This window comes from Sarcophilus harrisii, chromosome 6, assembly GCF_902635505.1.
Source record: "Sarcophilus harrisii chromosome 6, mSarHar1.11, whole genome shotgun sequence".
NCBI classification, from domain to species: domain Eukaryota; kingdom Metazoa; phylum Chordata; class Mammalia; order Dasyuromorphia; family Dasyuridae; genus Sarcophilus; species Sarcophilus harrisii.
In genome coordinates, this window is record NC_045431.1 from 194,536,757 (window position 1) to 194,559,703 (window position 22,947).

The 22,947-nt window shown below is 34.7% G+C and overlaps 1 protein-coding gene across 2 annotated transcripts in view; it reads right to left on the minus strand.

The window, feature by feature from the left end:
• Window positions 1-22,947, minus strand: part of SYT9 (synaptotagmin 9) — a 198,213-nt gene that overhangs the window by 46,972 nt on the left and 128,294 nt on the right. The window contains exons 4-6 of one of the 2 annotated variants that reach the window (XM_031944009.1): window positions 13,670-13,790; window positions 11,378-11,549; window positions 9,751-9,880 (exon numbers count right to left, since the gene is read on the minus strand). In XM_031944009.1, the coding sequence (XP_031799869.1) occupies window positions 9,751-9,880; window positions 11,378-11,549; window positions 13,670-13,790 (423 nt within the window). Of the gene's footprint in view, window positions 1-9,750; window positions 9,881-11,377; window positions 11,550-13,669; window positions 13,791-22,947 lie in introns of those variants that run through there. The other variant, XM_031944010.1, reaches the window with a different exon arrangement.

A 22,947-nucleotide genomic window follows, 5' to 3' on the forward strand; every position in this document is an offset into this window, starting at 1 on the left:
TTCAGGCTTAATGTGAACAATTATCCTTAAATTGAAAGACCTTCAGTCAATCTCAGAAGCTGGAATTTCAAGTGTTCATACTCCAGAGGCATCTTGGCAGCTAGGTAGTCCAGGGGATGGAGCTCTACCTCTGGAGTTGGGAAGATCTGAGTTAAAATCTAGCTTCAGATACTTTAATACCTTAGACAAATCACTTAAGCTGTTTGTCTCAGTTTCCTCCTATGTAAAGTGAATATAATAATAGCATCTACCTTTGGTTGTGCTGAGGATTGTGGTAAGGTCATATGAGAATATTTATAAAGCATTTTACAAATCTTAAAGTGCTATGTGAGTAATAGCTATGATTATCTTGTCTAATATACAACACATGTAAAAATGCCTTATGCAGCCATGCTGACTAGAACCACGAATTATAGAACCATTAACCACAAACTCCAAACACACATATACACACATGTATTTGTCCATGCACAACCACACAAATTTGAGTTAGAATTATTCATTGATTTATGCTTCTGTCCTTCAGTGAGTCTATGATCTTATTGATATGGACAAGTCGCAATTCCTCCTTTTCCTATAATATTCTTGTCCATTCCCTCTCATAAATCCCCCACAGAAGACCAGTCCAATCCATTGGCGAGCTTTCTCTAGTGTCTCTCTGTTTCTCTCTCTTTCTCAACATGTGAGGGTGAGAACTACTTTATTTTTTTCTTCATAACATCTGTAAGTGCCAGTGGATGCTTTGGGCAAAAACATCCTTTGTCCATTTGCTTCTAGAGATTCTCTTAACAAAACAACAAACTCGAATGATGTAAAGTTAATCAACTCCGTTTGGTATATTGATTGGATATCAATATGGGTATTAGAGGAATATTGTTTTCTTTCATACTCTGCATTTGGGAAATTGTCCAGCACTTTCAAGGATCCCAAGTTGCTCTCTCATGCATACCAAAGGAATATTTTTAATAGCATCATTCTATCCATGATGCCACAGACAAGAATGTTTTTGCTTTTGTTTTCATACATCTAGCATCTAGTATAGTACTTGACTCATGAATAAAATTAGTTTGATTGAATTTAGTTGAATTAAATTGAATAGAGATAAACTCAAAGCATGGAAAATTCAATCCCCAAAGAATCAAAATTGTGAGAGACTTGAAATCCAGTGGAGAATTCATAGTAAATATAAACAGCCTGCAAAATATTACAATAAGGAATTCTGTATAAGAAATGGCATAAGATAAAACATCCAGGAAATGGGTTTGGTTTTCAGAGAAGCTAGAAGGTCATTCATGTAACAAGCACAGAGAAAAACAAATGAATAGCTCATCCCCAACCTAGCTAATGGGTGATAAATTCTTTGGTCACAATAACTCTCAAAGATGATAAACTAACTTGTAGAGGAATGTTATATGTCATCTTTCCCAATTAGAAAGCAGGGAATGTTTTATTTTCTATTCGTATTTTCACACAGGGAGACCAGGGCTCATTACATAGTTTTTCATTAATTCTTTTCTATTCTACTCATGATACTGATGATTATTTTCTGGGGAGCCATGTTTCCCTGTTTTATGCCACATGTAATATTGCATACATATACATACATATAGATATTTACACACATACATATATATGTAGTTGAATTCATCAAGGAATATTATATGACATTCTCATATTTGTAGGAAACATCTTGTTGAAATACATTAAAGACTGTTTTGTTCATCTAAATCAATTTTTTTGGGGCAATCCACAGATCTTAAATGTCGTAGGATTTGTTGGTAGATAAGCTTTAACTTAATGACAGTCTCCTGTTTATAGTCATAACAAAGCACTGCAAGGCAAGATGATCTAAGCTTCAATTGAAATGATTATTTTTTGTCTTGGGATTAAAACAAAACCCTCCACAAAGCCTGTCAACAACTTTATCTGAAGAGAACTGACAGTTGCATTCATATGCTAATTGTAACTTCTATATAATTATAGGGAAGCTAAGTAGTGCGGTGGATAAAGTGCTGCATCTAACTCAGAAAACTTTTGAATTCAAATCTTCTTGAGTTCAAATCTGGCCTTAGATACTCACCAGTTAGGTGATCCTATGCAAGGATTACCTAAGTTTTCTAAGCTTTAAGATGAGCTAGGAAAGGAAATGGCAAACTATTCCAGTATCTTTGACAAGAAAATCCCAAATGGGGTCATGAAGAGTCATATATGACTGAAATGACTGGACAATATATAGTTACAATTTTCATATTATCTTCAGTTTTGATTTATAAGGTTTCATGTCAATATTGATATGCTTTCTTCCAGAAGCATATTACTCATTGACAGTTAGACAGAAACCACAGATGCAAAGCTGGAAGAGATCTCAGAAATTATCTAGACCAATCCCCTTATTTTACAGATAAGGAAATGAAATCAGGGGGAGGGGAATTGACTTTCCCAAAGTCACACAGTTAGCCTTTATCAGGAATGAGATTTACCCTTGAGAGACCTTCTAACTCTAGAATCAATGATCTTTTGACCAGAATGCTTTCCAAATTTTACATTTAGAATATTAAAAATTAAAATTAGTGTGCTCAGGTTTTGCAAAAACTATATAATTTTTAATATTCCATCTCAAAAATTTTAATAGTAGTTCTTTTTCTTGTGGCAATGAACTAGACACTAAAGAGGTGTCCATAAGGCAGGAACATCTGAGTAAATTGTGTTATATGAATATAATGGATTGTTATTGTGACATAAGAAATGATGGAAGGGATGATTTCAGAGGATCCTGGGAAAACCTGAATAAACTGATTCAGAGTAAATGGAAAACTAGGAAAATATTTATATGATGACAACTTTAAAGACCTAAGTATTCTGATTAATACCATGCCCAACTATGATTTTAGAGGACCAATGATAAAATATTTTACCCACTTCTATTGAAAAGAGAGATATATTTAAGACACAGAATGAGACATGCATTTCTTGACATGGATATGTAGGAATTTGTTTTTCTTAACTATAAACATTTTTTAACAAAGGTTTTAATTTCTTTTTCAATTGGATAAAGGAAATGGGAAGGAGAAATAAAATAAATGCCTTTAAACTGAAAAAAAAAAGTAAAATTAAAATCCCTTTCCTCTTTATTATTCCTCACTGTTATCACTGTGAAGATGCAATGGGTCAAAAGAGGGGGCATCTGAGATTTTTATCTGTTTCATGGATCCATATGAACAATGAGCTGATCACATAGTATCCAACTACAAGGAGACAAGACTCTCTACTGATCCTTTGGCATGGACATAATATGTGGCCTGGACCATATTTGAAACTTTTAAGTTTGGCAGAACCTGACAAATTTTGCTATCTTCTGATATAACTTTCAAGAACCTAGGGTTCTTTACATATCACAATAAAGCACCAGAATAGGATTTTTGTAGAATTCTGAAATGAAGAAACATAAAATATCACCCTCTGTCATCACCATTACCAATGACTCGTGTATTAATTTTTACTCAGAATGGGATCTCTTATGAGAGCCTCCACTCCCATGTAATCAGAAATAGACCCAAGAGAAAAAAATAGATAATACAGAATTATTTACCAAATTAAAAAATGATAAAGTGTAGTATCGTCACATTTAAATATCATTAAATATGAAACCATTCCAAAATGATGCAAGTTCTCCTATATGCCTTTTGGCAATGAATATTTGTGTAACAGAAAACAAAAACTACCAAGCACACAACTCAATAAAACCTTCCAGCTCCTGCAGTGATGCTTTTTCTTTGTGGGGAAAATGTAAGACTAAGCCTGCCTGTGTGAGAACACATTTGGGGGCCACTTGTTTATTTTCTTTCCTGTTGTTTCCCTCCTTAGGGAAGGCTCCTGAGAAGCTGCCATGAGTTTTTCTGAGGTTCTCCTTTCAGAATGTTCCATCAGGGCTTTTTCACCACCATTGTCTTCTCAGGCTTTCAGTCTATGGGGAGACCATGGTCCTTTCAGAGAACATGGATTATATCTGCTCCCAACTAGAAGGGCTTTTGCAACCCACTATATAAAAATGTACTTTTTCCTGAAGATGTGGATTGGTAACACATGTCAATATTTTTCATAAATCTCAGTCAAACATTTCATTAAGATACAATATTTCAGAGTCTGATTCTTTGTGTACAGCAAAATAACGTTTTGGTCATGTATACTTATTGTGTATCTAATTTATATTTTAATATATTTAACATCTACTGGTCATCCTGCCATCTAGGGGAGGGGGTGGGGGGGTAAGAGGTGAAAAATTGGAACAAGAGGTTTGGCAGTTGTTAATGCTGTAAAGTTACCCATGTATATATCCTGTAAATAAAAGGCTATTAAATTAAAAAAAAAAAAGAAAAGAAAAAAAAAGATGTCATAAAAATGAATGCTCTATAACAGTTACTGTGAATGAAAACCTTCTGTTCTTTAGAGAAATATTCATAGAAATCAGTCTTTATGTTTAGGTGTGTATTTTCTTTCCTTCACACAACTATTATTTCTATATGCTACCATGTTGTGGTTTTTCTATAAAAACGGAATAAATCCAAGTGTTGCACTTCCATCTGACTTTTATTTATTCAAAAAAACAAGGCTATCCCATATAAAGCTGGCTTATATATTGTTTCACAAAATATCATTGCTACATTATAACTAAAAATTTCTATTTGTTACCTGCCTCAAAGAGGAAGGACAGTTGATTTATGGATACAAGAAGGCAAAAGCTACTTTTAGTAACTGTAATGGGAAGTATCAGTCTCAGCCCCTTGCTGAAGATGCTTATAGGTAACAGATAAAAACAGAGAATAAGATCTTCTGACTCAAGATATATGGTCGATCCTTTATACTAAAGGTGAAGAATTGTGTGAGTTGAAAGGAGACAGAGTAAGAGAGATGGGTGAGAATTTAGTAGCAAGGTAACATCTCTCTGGGGTCTTATAGTTAATAGGTAGCTTTCCTTATGTGTCTATATTTCTGTTCCTCCAGTCTCTATTTCTCTCTGGGAAGGTCTTGTATGCCAGGATGTTGCAAGGTGTTCCATGTCACAGGCACAAGGAACTCTTTAAGGTATATTGTTAATTCTATATTGTATGCTTTTCAGGTCTTCAGCTAACTTTTAGGCTACACATTTAGGGGATATGTGTCTCTGATACCATTATTCACAACACTTCATTGTGATGTCATTTAGCCACTCATTTGAGAAATATATCAGATAATAAAAATGAATTGGGCTAATTCTAAGCTTAGAGGTAGAAGGAAGAAAAGGAAAGTCCAAGAAATGGTCCATACTTTTAAACCGAACATTCATTTGAGGGCTAGAAAAGTTAAAAAAAATAGTAATTTGAGAGACTTCTCAGAGGCAGTAGATTTTGCACAGGTATCTCCTGTAGCCTTCCAATCAAACTTGACAGTTTGTGCTCCCCAAATTGGGCAGTCTATTTCCCATTTTGGTACCTTTGCACAGACTGTTACTTGATCTTGGAATATACTTCCCTTTTCCTTCTGTGTCTTAGAATCCCTGACTTCCTTCAAAATCAATAACCTGTGCTATCTTTCATGGAAAGCCTTTCCTGATTCATATCTTCTTTTCTTCAGATAATCACATGTATCCTGGTCTATTTATATGTCATATAACTCTGATAGAATGTAAGTTCCCTGAAACAAGGGGATTTTAGAATTTTGTTGTATCCTAGCACTTAGCATAGTACTCATCACATAGTAGGTGCTTAATTAATATCCTTTAAATTGGATTTTTGGATTAATATTCACTTTCCTGAGATCATTTTAATTATCATGCTGATTAGCATTAAATTCAAAACCATTGTTCTAACTACCTATAAAATTTCTTTGTCTTATATCATGTTTTTATAGAACCAGTTAATCATGTTAGTTTGAATATGTCTATGAAATTTAAAACACAAAGGAAGAATGTTTTCCCGGAAAAATTTGAATTTTGGCTATCGTTCCCTCTATAAGTAGCAAACATCAAAATGATGTATTGTAACAATGGATTTTTCACTACCTACTCCAAAATGCATTTAAATAATTTTATCAAATACTCCAAATGTTTTTCCCCAAGAGATTTTCTTTGTGCTGCTGAGACCTGAAAACTTTCAACAAATTTTAGAATACTTTGCAACCACCAGTGCTATAGTAATGTGTAATATTATTGCAAGGTATCAGAGAATTCCTGAACAAGCTGTTTCCTCCAGAAAACAAACAAGTATCCATTCTTCAAAAGCAAATGCATCCCTTTCATGACACATGCCTCCAAACTAAGTACATTCATTCATAGGCATCTATTCTTCTCTCTGTCTCCTCAAATCAGGCAACTATAGTTATTAACCTTTTGCAAAATTGTTGCTGTAATATAAATCTAATGAGAAATTAGAGCGTGTTGAATTAGAGCCTTTTCATCATCTGATCAATATTCATCAAAGCTTTAAGGCATTTTTTTTCTTCCATAGAAGCCCTGATACCATTTAAATCTTTTTTTTTTTCTCTCTGTTATTCTACAACTAAGTGGAGGAAGACATTAGATGAGCATAGCAGTAATTTTGGTGTAAAAAAACTTTCAGAAGGGGAAGTGAATTCTTCAAGACAGTTCATGACAAAATACCAGAATCTATTATTAAAAAGATGCTTTGTGACCACTTAAGAAAATGGCAATCTCTAAGAACCAGCATGGGCTCATCAAGGAAAAAAACACGTCACACTAACATCCTTTCCTTTATCGATGGGATATCTACGTTGCTAGATCGACACAATGTTATAGACACAGCATATTTATATTTCATTGAGGAATATTCTGGGCTTCTCACAATTTTCTTTGGACTATGTGGAGAGATGTGAGCTAGGTGACAATATAGTTTGTACATTCAGGAGTTTGAATGATTGGACCCAAAAGGTGATGATTAATAGATTGGTATCAACTCAGAGAGATATTTCTAGTATAGTGTCCTAGAATATCTGTCTTTGATTCTGTCCTTTTTAGCAATTTTATTAATCATGTGGATGAAGTCAGAGATGGGATACTCATCCAATCTGCAGATTTGCTGGAAGGGATGATTAATGTGTTGGATGACAGCCTTGGGATGCAAAGAAAGCTTGAGAACTAGAATGATGGGCCACATGTAATAAGATGAAACTCGATAAGGACAGATGTGAAGTCCAAATGTAGGCTAAAAATAATCAAATGTCAAATACAAGATAGGGAAAGTATGAATAGACAGCACTTTATATAAAAAAGACCTGGAGTGTTCAGTTCTGCAATCTCAATGTCGGTTAGTGTTAAATGATAGCTAAAAAACCTAACAGAAACTTAGAGTTCATTTAAAACAGCAGGGTGTCCAGAACAATTAAGGAGATAATTCTGCTGTTTGGATTCTGAAATGGAGGTTTTTGAAGTTGTCCAAAAATGGAATGGGCTGATTCAGTGGAGACTGAGTGACTACTTATTGGGAATGTTATAGAAGAGATTGCTGCATAAGTTAGACTAGATAACCCTCTGAGGTCTGTCCTGAATCTGGGAGGCTAAGCTTCTATAATTCCAGTATTTATGAAGCTTTCTTAATTCATTGTTCCTTTGAACATTTTTCTTTCTGCTTGTTCAAACTCATTATCATTAGACAAGAGTTCATGAGAATGAGAAGGAAAGGCAATTTCATTTCTTCCTACCAAATGAAAAAGATTCCTGGAGTCCCAGCAGCCTGCTGTGAATCTTCAAGGAATCTCATAACTATCTTAAATTTGTCTAAAGTAAAACTCATTTCTTCTCTCTACCTCCAAATACTTCAGACTTCCCTACCTCTGTCAATAACACTATGATTCTCCAAGGTGCCCAAGCTCAAATCTCAAATTCTAGATTTGAGAGATAAGAAAAGTGATAATTCTTTTAGATATTTGAGGGGTTTTCATGTAGATTGGGATTTATTCGGTACATTTTTTGAGTTTTCCATTCCCTCCCCAATTTCATCAGTCATGAAGGACTGTAATTTTTCTGACCATATTCTAATTCCTTACCTTCTTTTTATTCTTGATTCCACTAGACTAATTCAGGTTCTCACTACTTCTCACTTGAATGAATGAACATCTCATATCAATTTTTCCATCTCTACTTCTTTCTTGATCATGTGTCCAGTATATGTAGATAAACAGATTTTCCCCAGCATGATTTATCTATGATTTTTCACATTCAAAGACCTTCAGTATCTCCTTATTGCTTATAGGATAAATCTCAAATCTTTTAGCTAGATAGGGAGGATAAATGAATGCTAGCTTAGTGTCCAACTCCCTGTTTCAGTGCCTTTAGAAGGGTCTCAGGATCTCAGAATGGATAGCCTGCCCATCCTTTTCTGTCATTTGATTTTGTCCCTTGTCCACTACTCTTGCTGACAGAGAGCAAAGAGATCATCAGGCAGGAGAGGAACCCAGGGTTTAGGAAGTGCTGTCAATGTTTACATCTATGTAGAGTTACAAACCCCACTGGAAGAACTAAAATGTCAGCAAATAATACTTGTTATAAATCCCAAGTCAAGCCCATATTCTATGAAGAAAGGAGAGCAATATGGTTGGGCATGTAATATCACTTCCTAATCAGATTGAGAAAAATTCTGATTATAAGATCCCAAAGGATTTGAAAAAAATCCCCAAATATCCCAGTAGCCAATACCCATTTCCCCTGATTCATACCTCAGCATTTTGGCGCCAGCTAGATTTTGAAATTGTTATGTGTTAAAAACTTTATGAGACTAAAATTGAATGGAATTTGAACACACTGAAAATACCTGAGGTAGGGACCTGCGGGCATTTCCAAACAGAGGCTAATTTCCCCTCCTATTAAACTCAAATTTGAGTCTGCAATTCTGTTTTCTCCCCATTGTATCATTCTGCTGTGAAACTTGTTATTCCTATTATGCCATATTCATATCAAATCAATTCAACAACCAGTATTTTAAACCCATGTACTATGTACAAGATATAGAGTTAAAACTTGGGGATACAAAGAAAAAATGAAATAGCCCCTGTCTTTAATTTAGATAGACATAATAGATAGACATAATAGGAGATAGACATAATAGAAATCCTAAAACTATTAATTTTAAACTAAAGATATTCATATTAAGGCACAGAGTTGGAATAACCTATTGTGTAACGTTACACAATTCAACTTGTAAGATATGAGCACAAGTTCAACTTCCTTCAAATTTAATGAGGGGTGAGAAAAACAATGAGGCTAATAAACCATGGTTTTAAGTCATATAACAATTATTCAGAATACAGAAAACCTTGATTTGGGGAGGGGCCAGCTATAAAAATAGATGTTGTATACATTTGGGTTATTCTATCTATCAATTTTGCTTAAGGCTTTTTCTTTGTTACAAGACGGGTTTGATGGAGGGATACATATTTTGAGAAATGACTATGGTATAAAAAACAAAAGGTAGCAACAAACCATCAAATGAGATTTTATATATATATATATGAATATATGTAAATATATATGTGTGTATATATATATATATATATATATATAAAATGCTTTACCTAACTTCCTACTTTTCTCCCTTCCTTCCTTCCCTTTTTCTCTTTCCCTCTCCCTTTTTTATGTTTTCTAAATTTAATCTGAGGAGAGATAATCTGGGAACTTGGACCTCTGCCCTAGAATGCACCACTTCTGACTACAGCATTTACTCCATATAGAAATTGAGTAGTGAGGTATGAGGTGGGGCTTACCTCAACTAGTGGGTGCCAGTGAGCGATGGGTTTCCGAGGGTACGATAGCATTTCACTCCAGTGATCTCGTCCAAGGCGTTCTGCTTCGTTGCCCACTTGGCACACCCCAATGATCTCATTGTGACCTACACTGTGAAAAGGGCCCACAATGTTTTTTTTCTTAAAATGTTGACATCCAATGACAACCATTATTTACATGTAATTAGACAGAACTTTGACAACTGTCTGCTTGTCAGCTCCACACAGTGCTGTGCTCAAAATTGGATCCCAGGTCATTAGGAATAAGGATGTGATGAATTAGAGAAAGACTAAGGTGTAATTGTGGAGGGGGCCATAGTTAGAATCCAAATTTAGTTTTTTTTGGTAGGATTATTCCCTATCTTTCTCATTCAAAGGTTTCCTCTTTTTCCTTCACAGGGCTTCATAAATGTTAATTTATCGCTGCACAGCCCCATTATACTTGTCTACCATATTAATCCCAAGCAGTTTCCAGATTCCTGAAAAAGGCAGAGAAGGTTATTGAAACCAGGATCTGTGTCGGGTAAGAATAGAGGTCCCAGGTTTGGGAAAAAATACTGGGCTTCCCTTATTCCCACTTTTATATTCTCTTTATAAAGAATATTCTACCCTTCTGGCCAGTGCTTAGTTAACTCCCATTTTTTAGAATTTGATAGAATATCACTGTTTTAGGATTCATGTTTCTGAAGCTTTTTCTGTATTTCATCATCTTATTTCCTTGATGCTTTTTAAAGTTAATCTAATCAAATCTTGGGTCAATTAAGGGCATTCCCAGATAGTAGAGTCACCAACCGTCAAAAATTCATGTGCAGTTTTGGCCAACATTTGGTATCCAAGAATATTTGTAATGAAAAATCAAAGAGTAGGAAATATTGAAATCCTATAGGATACTAATTTAAAAAATTAAAAAAAATATTTGTGCACATACTGCTTGATGATTCCTTTGCTTATTTTTTAAAGCTGCAGCTTTGAAATGAAAAATTAATAATCATTTTGGCTATATATATATCTATCTTCCATGTGGTATTAACCTTAAAAGACAGCATTTTTATGTGTTAATTTATACTGATACCTATCCTGAATCTAGCTTGATCATTGGATTTTTTGGGTGATTTACTTCACATTCACATAAAATGGCAATTAAATTGCATTAAAAAAATTTAAGTCGGGGAAACAGGAAACACAAATTCCAAGTTACATATTTAAAATATGGGTTGTTTTACAATGATGAGCCAAATCTTTTGAGGGCAATTTCTTGCTGAGAAAGAAAGAGAAAGGCAAAAAGGACATTATATCCTAGAGCTGAGGATCTAGGAGATGTCCACTAATGCTGTCTTGAGGTAAATAGAGATGAAAAAAATGATATAAAAATAATATTGGGTGATCAAGGATTGAGATTTGAGAAAAAAGGGGAGAGGGTAGTCTCAACATAATTGCTAGAAAGTTGGACCTTTCCATTAAATTTTCCCTTTCATATATCATAAAATACACATTCATACCCATTTTTAGTCTGTCAGACTCATTTCTGCCTGCCCGACATTCTAGAACCCATTCATCTAAAAATACGCTACAGAAGATTTTCACCAAATACAAGTTATAGGCATCTCACCGGTCATAGTCCATGACAGCTATTGACAAGTGAATTTGGTCAATGTTTTCTGGGGGGACATCAAAGACTATGGCTTCATTGTAAACAGGGTTGAGTGTGTTCCTCTTGGTGGAAGTTTTTCTTTTCTTCAGGCGTTTGCCTTCGCACATCAGTGAGACTTTCACATAAGGATCTGTGTGAAGACACAAAGAACATATGGTAGATGAGAATCAACATTAAAGCACAAAAAATGTAACATCACATGTGCATATTGTGATGCATCCATGTGTATGTGTTTATTTGTGTATAGAACTTTTATATCTTGAACCAAATTCAAGCTTCATATTATTGAAATGTTTAGGAGGCTCTTAGAGCTAAAAGGCTTTCCTTCTTGAGTGGATATAATGTGCAATTAAGGTATTCATTTAAGCAAGGTTTTAGATGTGGCTTCCTCAAGGAATGATGTCACTTAAATGGCAGAAGACTTTTTTTGAACTTATCAGGGCTGTTTCCAGAAGGTACATCCTATTGTACATCCTTGTATTTAAATCAGTGTTACAGGATACAGTACTGCCTGCAACAATCCACAGGACTCAGGAAAATGGTTGTCTTGTTGGATCTAGTTAAGTTTACTGGGAAGGAACAAAGACTATAACTTTAGGACTAGAAGAGACATTAAGTCTCATATAATCCAAGGACTCAACCTATTTGTGTCTTAAATTTTTTTTTGTTTGGCAGTCTGATTAAGTCTATGGACCCCTTCGTGGAATCATACTTTTAAATGAAATATATAGGTTTACAAAGGAAATCAACTATATTGAAATACAGTTATCAAAATGTTAAAAAAGCCACAAGTTCATGAATTCAATTTTAAGAAGTCCTCCTCCAATGTATTCCTTTTATAGAGAGGTAAATTGAGGCACAGAGAAGTTAAGTCCCTTGCTTTACTTTCTACATGAAGTCTTTTCTGATCTACTCACTCTCCATTAGTAATATCTTTTCCCCAACTAACTTGCATTTATTGTGGATATATTTATATATGTGCACATTGTTTCTCTTGATAAAGTGTAAACTCCCCCAAAATCGGAAGAATACCAATCTTTGAATTCCTAGCACCTAGCACAGTCAGTCCATAGTAAACACTTAGACATACTGAGCGATTGATTGTTCAATGATACATAGTTCATTAGCTGTCAGTGGCAGATCTGGGTCTAAAACAAGAATCTCTTCCTTGATCACTGTGGAAAAGAGAGATGCCTTTCCAGAAAAAAGGTGGAATTTTCCTCTAGGACTTATCTTTTCAGTAGTTACTGGGGATGTAGAGTTGAGACTGGGAAGGAAAAATAAGGTATATTCCTCTAAGAGAGAAACTGTGCTTCTCATTTTTGAGCTGCTGCTTCAGGAAAAATGGCTGATGCTACTATTTTAGTCTGTGATATTCATGGATCTTTCTTTAATGGAGAGTTGCTATTCTTTTTGTGTTTTACTTCTCGGTCTTTTCCTTCTTAACCCCTCTCCTTAGGGTTCTCAAATTCCCCCCAAATAGCCAGGATTAACTTTAGAAGGTAATAAATAGGACCTTACAATCACACAAAAACCAATGTCATTCCTTTTTCCTAATGACCAATCCTCAGTCTCCTAGCTTATGAATATCCTCTAAACTGTATAGGAACCCTTCCCATTGTACTTTTTAGGGATATAATTGTTTGGTAGTTAGCCAGAATGGTCCATGAACATCAAAGTAGTTCCTATAGGTTTTGGCAGTTGGGGAGAGAAATGAGATCACATAATATATAGTAATGTTTTGGGATCAGTGAGGTACAAAGTTTTATTGATATTCTGGAACTTTAACTTGTAGCCTTAATTCCCTAAATTTTTTTTGAGTGTATTTTGTTTTTATATCACTCACACTTTCTAATACGTCACTGTCTACCTTCCAGAGAATTATCTTTTATAAGAAATAATCAAAAAAGAAGAAAAGTTCACCAAAAGTAACATATTGAATTTATCTGGCATTATATGCAATATTCTATACTCATAGCCTTCTACCTCTGGTTCTGTGGAGAAATCCCAATCTTGCCTAGTTCATAAGCCTGGTCTTGCATTTACCAATTAGCTTATATTATGCCTTGTTCTTCTGAGAATCAGTGGTATATATCTGAAGAATAAGCTGGGGTCCTAAATTGAATCAATTAGTACAAATGAGTCCAAATTTTGGCTATTTTGGCTATCTTCCAAGTCATTTGAGGGTGGACCAATGAAAAGAGGTCACAAGGAGTAGAAGGAGAAAGATCAGGTTGGTGACTTCCCTACCTGATGCTCCAGTTATATCCATTGCTTTTAAGTTCCTGGCCTTGATTATGGTGATAGTCAGCCTTCCAGCAGTTGGAAGATAGCAAAGGGAAAACATCAAATCTCCAAGATCCACATTTTCCTGTTGAGAAAGCCACAAAACCAAGCTTTAGGAAATGAGAGATCACATTCATATAATAATTAATAATGTATTCAACATTCTGTCTGAGAAGTCCTTCACATTTTTGGGACCATTTTGGCAATTTTAGTAATTCAGAATTTGGCTTCATTTTAGTGAGCTTAATTAACATTTCCCTTTATGTAATTATTGTGAATATTATTCTTTTGGTAAATAAAGTATTCTTTTCATTACAACACAATACCCTGCAATGATCAGAAATTATGGTCATATGGTAAATAGCTTCACTGTCATGATATTTGCTGCTTCTGCAGCCCTTGAGTCTTTTATCTTTGAAAGAGAGGGCTATTGCAGGTGGTAAATATTCTATCCCCCACTTCCCTCAGAGAAAGAATCCCATCAGTATAGAACTCCTCTGTATATACCAAGTGTGCATTAATTTTGGTGGAATAGGCCCTCTCCTTACTAACACAGTCTAATAAAACAATTCCTAAAGGACCACTGAGAGAATACAAATATGACTGTGAATTGTACCCTTGTACTAATTCAAAATCAATATAAATTATAAGGCTTCTTATGTCATATATTTTCCTCTAACTTAAAAAGTAAAACAATTTCTTGAGATGGCTGCCTGTGGTGTTTTTTATTGGGGAAGAAAATCTTCCTTAAATTTTCCAGGCATTCAAGGTCAGAGAAAAAACAATTCTTCCATTCCACAAGCAGTATAACCAGAAAGAAAAGAGAAAATATAATTTAATTAGGAAGCAAAGTAATTTTCATTTACTAAAGATAACTGGGTATACCTCATTGGCCTATTGCAGATAATGAATACAAGCTCATAGTGATAAGCCTTCTGACAGTTATGTTTTTCTTAATTATCCACTGGCCTTCTTTCCCTTAACCAATTTTTAAGGAACTTACTGAGAGATTATTTTACACAAAGGTCAATCAAGGAAGATTTCATTCTGCTGGGCTATTATTTGGTGGGTTAAATTCAAGTTTCTGTCTGTATTTTCCAATGCATGATAATATGTGAATGAGCCCATCTGTTTAGCTTATATGTGGAAAGTGCAAAGAGCTCTTCAAGAAAAGCTGAAATGTTAATAGGCTTTGGAAGAAAAACTGTTAGCTTGAAAGGCAGCCCCATAAAGGGAAAGAATCCCAGACTTGTTATTTGGTTTATAATCCTAGCTTTGAAACTATTTTGTGGTGTGACTTAATTAATCAACAATCATTTATTCCACGGCTTTTAAATTCCAGGCCCTTTGGTAGGTGTTGGAGATATAAATGGAAAGATAAGAAGGCCCCTCCCTCGAATGAGCTCACATCACTGGAGAGGAAGTGATGTTGCAAGTTCTCAGATAAATAAGTGTAGGGTATGAACAAAATGATCGGAAGGGCATTTTATGTGTCTTAATATGTCTTAATGTCTTAACATATTAGAACTAAAGAAACCATTGAGACCATCCAATTCAAATCCCTCATTTTAAAAGAGGAAGAAAACTCTTTGGGCTTTCAGTTTCCCTCTTCCACACAATAAGGAGTTGAACTGGATTTTGTAAGGTCTTTTCCAAGGCTAACTTCATGTTGTAAGGTCCTTTTCAACTCTGACATTTCATGATTCTAAATCTCTGTTACCTGACCTTGTGAAGAGTATAATAATCAAAATAATTAAATCCACTAGACATCCTTGTGAGATATTCATACTTTGATAATATGGCTTGGTGGGCTTGAAAAGCAGAAACAACAAGATTTATTCTCAGCTAGACAGAGGTTTGCTAATCCACTTCTTTGAAATCATCTCCTACAAGCCTATGGGTCTACAAGCTCCTTTGCCATTGCCCACTGGCCTACAACATCCTGTTCTTGTAGACTAATGAGATAGCTTCTGCACTGTGGGAGATGTTCTAAGTCAGACACTAATCCACCTCTAGTGGAGCTGTCAATTGCTCCAACTGTTAGGGAAAACAATTTGGAATTACTTGAGAAGAATCACTAAACTATTCACAGTCTTGGATTCACCAATTTCTCTACCAGAATATGTGACAGAAAAAAAAGACCCCTATATACACAAATATTCAGTGCATTATTCTTTGTAGTAGGAAAAATACTGGAAAGAAAGTGAGCACTCATCAATTTGGAAATGCTTAAGGAAATTGTGACATATAAAAGAAACAGAATATTATTTGAACAAAATGAGGAATTCTGTGAAACATGGAAAGACATATTAAGAGATGCAGAGAAAAAAGTAGAATAAAGAAAAAATATGTAAATATAATATTTGTATGCTATGATGAAGATACCATTTTAGGGGTATCCTGATAAATGTTTAATAATTGATTCTTTGAAAAACAGCACAAATGGCATACTTTTTAGTTTAATCTCTATTTTCATCATTTTCTCCAACACTTTCTTAACTTAAGACAATAAACAAACTAGTAAGTCAAGTCCTGATGTGCAGCTTACCAATTTCTGAATTGCTCATACTGAAAATTTAATAATTGCTTCTCCCAAGCCAGTTCAGGCTGGCTCCAGCATACCTTTACTTCCCTACTCACTCTTTCTGATGTGTCTTTTAATTGATTCCTATGCTGAAACTCCAGGGATATGCTAAAGGAGCAATCCTCGTCCCCTGGGCTTGTTGTCAGCTTTGAGGTATAACTCTGTAGGGGGACGCCATGTCTTTCCAAGCCATCAAACTTTAAGCCTCCTAGGTAAGCCTGTGTCTGGAATGCAGCCATCTCTTGTTTGTATCCTTTTTCTTTGGATACCGGGCTTTATGAGATCTCAAAAGGCTACTGGAATCTTGCCCTCTTCCTGGGTATTTGAGTAATGGACTACTAGAACAATTGTAGCAGCAACAGATGGTATGGGAGAGAGCAAAAGTTCCCAGGATTCTCTGATTTTTCCTGGCTTTTGCTTCCCATTATCTTTCAGATCTGCCTTTTGGATGGGAAAACTACACTTCAATCCTATTTTTTATAAGGGGCTACATGAAAAATGATTACACTATTATTAATTAAAACTATACAAAAAGGTAGCAGAACTTAAAATTAATTGTAGTTAAAAATCTTGGCTATTGGGAAAAAAGATAATGAATATTATTCAGGTTAAGGGCAGACTATGGATATAGAATGTTGTGTATAATAGATCATTTTGTCATCTATTTTATTTGTTTTTCTTTGTCATAAAGGAGGATTCAGCTGAGAGCAATATAAAATCCTTATGATCTTTTTGAAAAAAGACAACAAGAAAAATTATTTTAAAATACAGTTATCATATACCTGTGTAAGTTTCTATGCACATTAACATTAGCCATTGCACCCCAGTGACCCTTTTTTCATTTTTCTGTCCTCCTGGTCATCTAGACTCACAAAACACAGGGGATTAATGCAATCTGAGCAAAGGTTAAATATCAGAGGCCCTGTGCTACAGTGGAAAGAGTACTGGATATGGAATAAAAAGCCTTTGTCTAAATCCCAAATCTATGCTAAGTCACTTAACCTCTCTGGGACTCAATTTCCCCATCTGTAAAATGAAGGAATTAGACTGAATGACTTCTGAGGTTCTCTTTCCTGTCCTGGATCTATTATTTATGATCCCATGTAAGCTTCCTTGGTTAAATTAGGGGTGGGACAGATTTAATCCTGAGTTCTCTTTGCCTTTAGTCCATCAACTCTTTGTTAGCTATAACCTTCCCAATTCTTCAGGCACCTAGTTTCCTTACACAACCAGAGAAGGCTGCTCTATAATTCTCTCTGAATTCTCTATCTTCCCTCCATTCAGATCTTCTTTGACATATTAGCTAGGTATTTGGGAGAATAAAAAAATATGATGGCAAAATGCTTTATAGATTTAAATGACTATAGAAATCTCATCTGTTACTATTATCATTGTTATCCTATTTTGCTTTATCCATTTCTCATATGACACGTCCCCTTTCTATGTTGGTTATTATTTTCTAACCTTGCTATAGTTTATCTATATTTTTAAAAAAGGCATGGTTCCCTAAATTGAACATAATTACAATTATAGAGCCTACTGGACTAGCTCCTCCTTTGTCATGGCTAATATATGCCCAACATTACATTAGCTTTTTAAGCAGCCATGGTACAATATTGGCGTAGTCTATTCATATTTCAATAGCTTTTTATCATAAACTACTGCTTAGTTAGACTTCTTCCATCTTATGCTTGTACAAGGATTTTTTTTTTTGGCATGACTTCATATTTATTCTTATGAAGTCCTAACTTGCCATATTTAGCCCATAATTTCCACATATTAAGATTTTGGTTTTTTGGATTTCAATTCTGACATTGAATATATTAGCAGTCTTATCAAGCTGAATACAACCCACACATTTCATAAGCATGTCAGATATGCCTTCAAATAAATCACTGATAAAAAATATTAAATACAGCAGTGTTGATGACAGAGTCTAAAATTCTACCACTTAAGAACCTCCTTTCATGCTGATATTGGCCATCACTTCACCTTCTTAAGATAGGGTTCTTCAAACAGTGGTAGGTAAATAGCCTATGTTTTTCCATTTTATTAAAAAAAAAGTTACATTAATCAGCCAGTCAGTCAATAAGCATTTAATTAAGCATTTACTATATGTCAGGCACCATATTCAGTATGTTGTATCAAATACCCTGCTAAAATATTATTATGCTATATTTATGGCACTCTCCTACTCAGTCATAACTTACATATCTAATTACCATGCAGTTTAGCAAGATCTATTTGATTAGGTGATCTATTTGATCCTTTATGAAACTGTTCCTCTAAAGATCATGTGATGCAGATATATGAAAATGAATAGTGAAAAATGGCCTTCCCAATCATGGGTTATGCTATTAGGGATGCATAGTGGTCCTGTGGTCTTTCAGGATTCATGGGCTTAGTTAATCAAGCAAGTGTTTAGGAAGCACTTAAAGAAACAACAAAAAAAAGGAAAGTCAATCCCAGCTCTCAGAGAGCTTACATTATAATGGGGAAAGGATAAAACAGAAATTGGTCAGTACATGCAAATGGTAAACTTAGAAAGGAAGTCTCTAGAAATTGGGGGAACCAGGAAAGGCCAGTAATGGAAGATGTCATTTGAGCTGAGTCTCAAAGGAAGTCAAGGATTCTAAGAAGTAGAACTGGAGTTCAATAAGTTTAAATAATATTTTATATCTGTCCTTATTTTGATTTCCTTGGATCCTTTAGTTTATCATATAAATCAATTCATCAAATATGATAGAAAGATATATTTTCTCACTAGACACACTACTCTTGCCCATATCTTAACTATGCATATTCCTTTCCCAAACTGATCATGCTAAAAAGAACTATGCTATATGGGAAAAAATGCTGTTCACAATAAAAGTTATACCTGATGTGAAGAGACACCATCTACATTAAGGGAGCCTGATTTCTTCATTTCTCCTCCTCTTCATTATCTATACTATATATCTACCTAGAGCACTTTTAGATGACTTATCCCCTGAACTAACATTATATAAATATATTAATATAATCTTAGTTCTATAAATTATGTTAATGTATAATTTTATTTATATAGAATGAATATAATATATAATTATATATTATGATATATAATTATACATTAAATAATTATAATTATTTATATTATATTATACATAAATAAATATGTATAAATCAGTAAAATTATACATTAACATATAATTTATATACACACATATATGCGCTAAGTGGATGCCATTTTTAGTGGTTTTAACATTGCCATGTACATTCTAGGACACTGCAACCATCATGGCAAGTATACCATTGTGAAGGTGACCATTTGGAAATCTGGTAGAACAGACATATCAGGAAACTCATTTGCAGATGATAAACTTATCTACTATTCCACCTTGCTGATCTAGCCTGTACTTAAATATTTCTTTTGAAGATCAATGAGAAGCTTGATGTACAACGCTCGTGTTCTTTTGTCTGCCATGACAACACAGCAGTGGCCTGTTTGAGACCATTCTTATATCCTAGGAATTTGGGTGGCTATTCATAGCACAAGATATTTGTTGGTATATCCAATTCTGCAAGGTATATTTTGAGGCCAAAGAAAATATGGGGAAGTAGGAAAGTTTTGCTGATTTTTTTCTTCCTTGGAGACAACTGAATTAATCGCAAACCTAGCTTAGACTGGCATAATTGTGGATGTGGACCCACTGAGAAAAGACTTATTTTTTCCTCTGCCTTGGAACTTCAAATACTACCAAAATTGCTCTCTTGCTCATTAAAGGAAGACATCTGGTCCTTTAGTGTCTCCTTACTTCTATCACCTCTGATTGAAATCCCTATTTTATCTCATTTTTGGACGAAGAAATTTTCAGGCAAAAGTTTTTCACACTTACATTGCATTTGAAAGCTCATAAACTGCTGTCCTTAGTACTGCTGATAAGCACAGAGTTTGAATATTCTTTATTGTGCAGATCAGGAAACTAAAATGTAGAAAATTTAAGTGACTTTTTAAAGGTTGTCAGTTGTCTTATCTTTTTACTATACTATTCTTTTCTTCTAGAAGTGTTTTTTCCCCTTCAAGGTCTGTTAATTTCTGGTACACATTGACTATCACTCTATTATACTCTACCAAGAAGTAGAGGTCTCTTAAAGTAAAATATAATTTTGTTACAAATTCTATCGTACAACACAATATGTTCAAATGTGCTAAATCTTGATAGTTTATTGCTCATGCAACATGGTTGTACCCTTTATTTATTAAAAAATTGGTTGACATATTAATTCAGACCCAACCCATTCAGAATTTAGATATTTGCTAGACTAATTGCCTTGCATGTGCACATATTGGAAAAAAACAAGCAAATTAGTTAAAGGGTGAATGTTTAACCTCTTTTTCAAGCACCTTTTTCAAAGACATTTTCACAACATCCTATTTCAGCAAATCAATGTGCTAATTGCTAATGATTTTAATCCATTCATTAGAATAAGCATGGGAGGATTTTTCTTTCAACTTCATTTAATTTTGGGGGGCTCATTGTGTTAGTTAACATAATTTAAAGTAACAAAGCATGACTTTTTAAAAAAATCTTTTACAATTTGAACTTTTTCATAATTCGGACATTACCTCCACTACCATAGCAGATTTCTCTACCTTATTCTGAATTTGTGAGCTGTGACTATATTGGAGAAAACTCAAGTTTCGACTTCTTTTTCTGGTTCAGGGCATGAGGTAAGGATGTGATTCTGATGGGGAAGTGAAACACTTCTTTCTCTTGATTCCCCAGACTGAGGCTGGCAAGGTCTCCCAGGACATCTTGGGTAGGGGTAGAAATATCAGTTCAGCCTCTTGGGAATTCTGGAGCCATCTCTAAAGAGCAGAATGTCACTTTTGATTCAATCACACCTGGAAGCAGCTGGCTCAGCTGCCAGGCAGGGATGTAATGAGGCTTCAGGTGGATCAGAGGTGTCCCATCACTTGTATTCTGTCTTCATTCATTTGCCTGACAGATGTAGGTCCATCCCTGGGTTTTCTGAATTCAGTGTGACTGAACAGCCATCACTATTAAATATGGGTTGTGGTCCCAGACAGCTTCAAGGAGTCATGTGATTATTGACTCTTGTCAGCAGTTAATACAGAGCCCACTTGCTGGGGTTCCTCAGTGGTAACCACTGATTGTTTCCAAATATCAAAAGTAAAAAAAAAACTGCTTTCTGATATACTGCTCATTAAATTGGCATAAAATATTCAAATTTAGGCAGTCCTTATTGAGCTCAGTGGTGGTCTGTGTATTTGAGGGTTCCCAGCAAAAGAATATTTGGTTTCTGTGTCCATAACCAGCACAGACTCACTTGACAACAAAGTGAGTTTTTGAAGATATTCACAAACACTGATGTTCAGTGTCTGAAGAAGGAAACTGGAGGAACCTTTCCTCTTAAGGTAGATAGGCCAGTAGGAACTTACCTGCCCAAATTCTTTGGAGGTCCTTTAGAACATAATTTTTTTTATGGAGATGTAAAACAGTCAAGAAACATTTATTAAGCATTTACTGTATTCCAGGTCTTGTGCTAAGTGCTGGAATATAATAAGAGGCAAATAACAGTTCCTATTCTCAAGGAGTTCATATTCTAATGGTGGAACAACAAATAAACAAATATATACAAACAGGCTAAATACAGGATGAATAAGAAATAATGAACAGAGTGATGCACTGAAATTAAGAAGGGTTGGGAAAAGTGTCCTATAAAAGATGAGATTTTAGTTGGGACTTAAACGAAGGCAGGGAAGGCAGTAATAGGGGATGAAGAAGGAACTTATTCCAAGGATTTAGGGAACTCCATTGATATTAAACTCTTCAAGATCACCAGGAGATGAGCTGGGCAAAACAGTGGATGGACTACTGACCTGTACACTTTACAGCCTCCATCTGGGTACTCTGGTTTCTTAGTCTATCGAATTGCACATGTTTAACATATATTGGATTACTTGTCATCTAGGGGTGGAAATGGTGGAAAGGGAGGGAGAAAAAAAATTTGGAACACAAGGTTTTGCAAGGGTTGATGTTGAAAATTATTCATATGTTTTGAAAACAAAAAAGCTTTAAAAAAATAAGATATTCTATCTCATAACTCTAGGCATTTTCACTGACTGCTCTCCATGACTGAAATGTTCTTCCTCCTTATCTCTACCTGTTGATTTTTCTGGCTTCTTCCAAGTCCCAGTTAATTTCCCCCTTGTATAGGAAGCTTTTTCCAGTCATTCTAGTGCCTTCTCTCTGTTAATTATTTCAACTTATTCGTTATATAGTTTCTTTGTACACAGTGTTTTCATGCTGTCTTCTACATTAGATTGTGAGCTTCTGGAGAGCAAAGACTGTCTTTTACTTTTCTTTGTATCCCCAGCACTTAGCATAGAATCTTGCATATAGGTAGGTGCTTAATATATGTTTGTTGACTAACTCAGGAAACTTCAATTTAATTCTACCTCAGAAATTTACTATGTGACTCTGGGCAGATTACAATTTCTATTGTTCTTAATATTTATATCTGTAAAAAAGTATAATTATAGGTTTGTTAGGAAGAGAAAGTGAGATATTTATAAATCATTTTGTAAATCTTAAAGTACTATATAAATGATAGCTATTGTTATTATTAATATCATCTTCATCAATAAAGA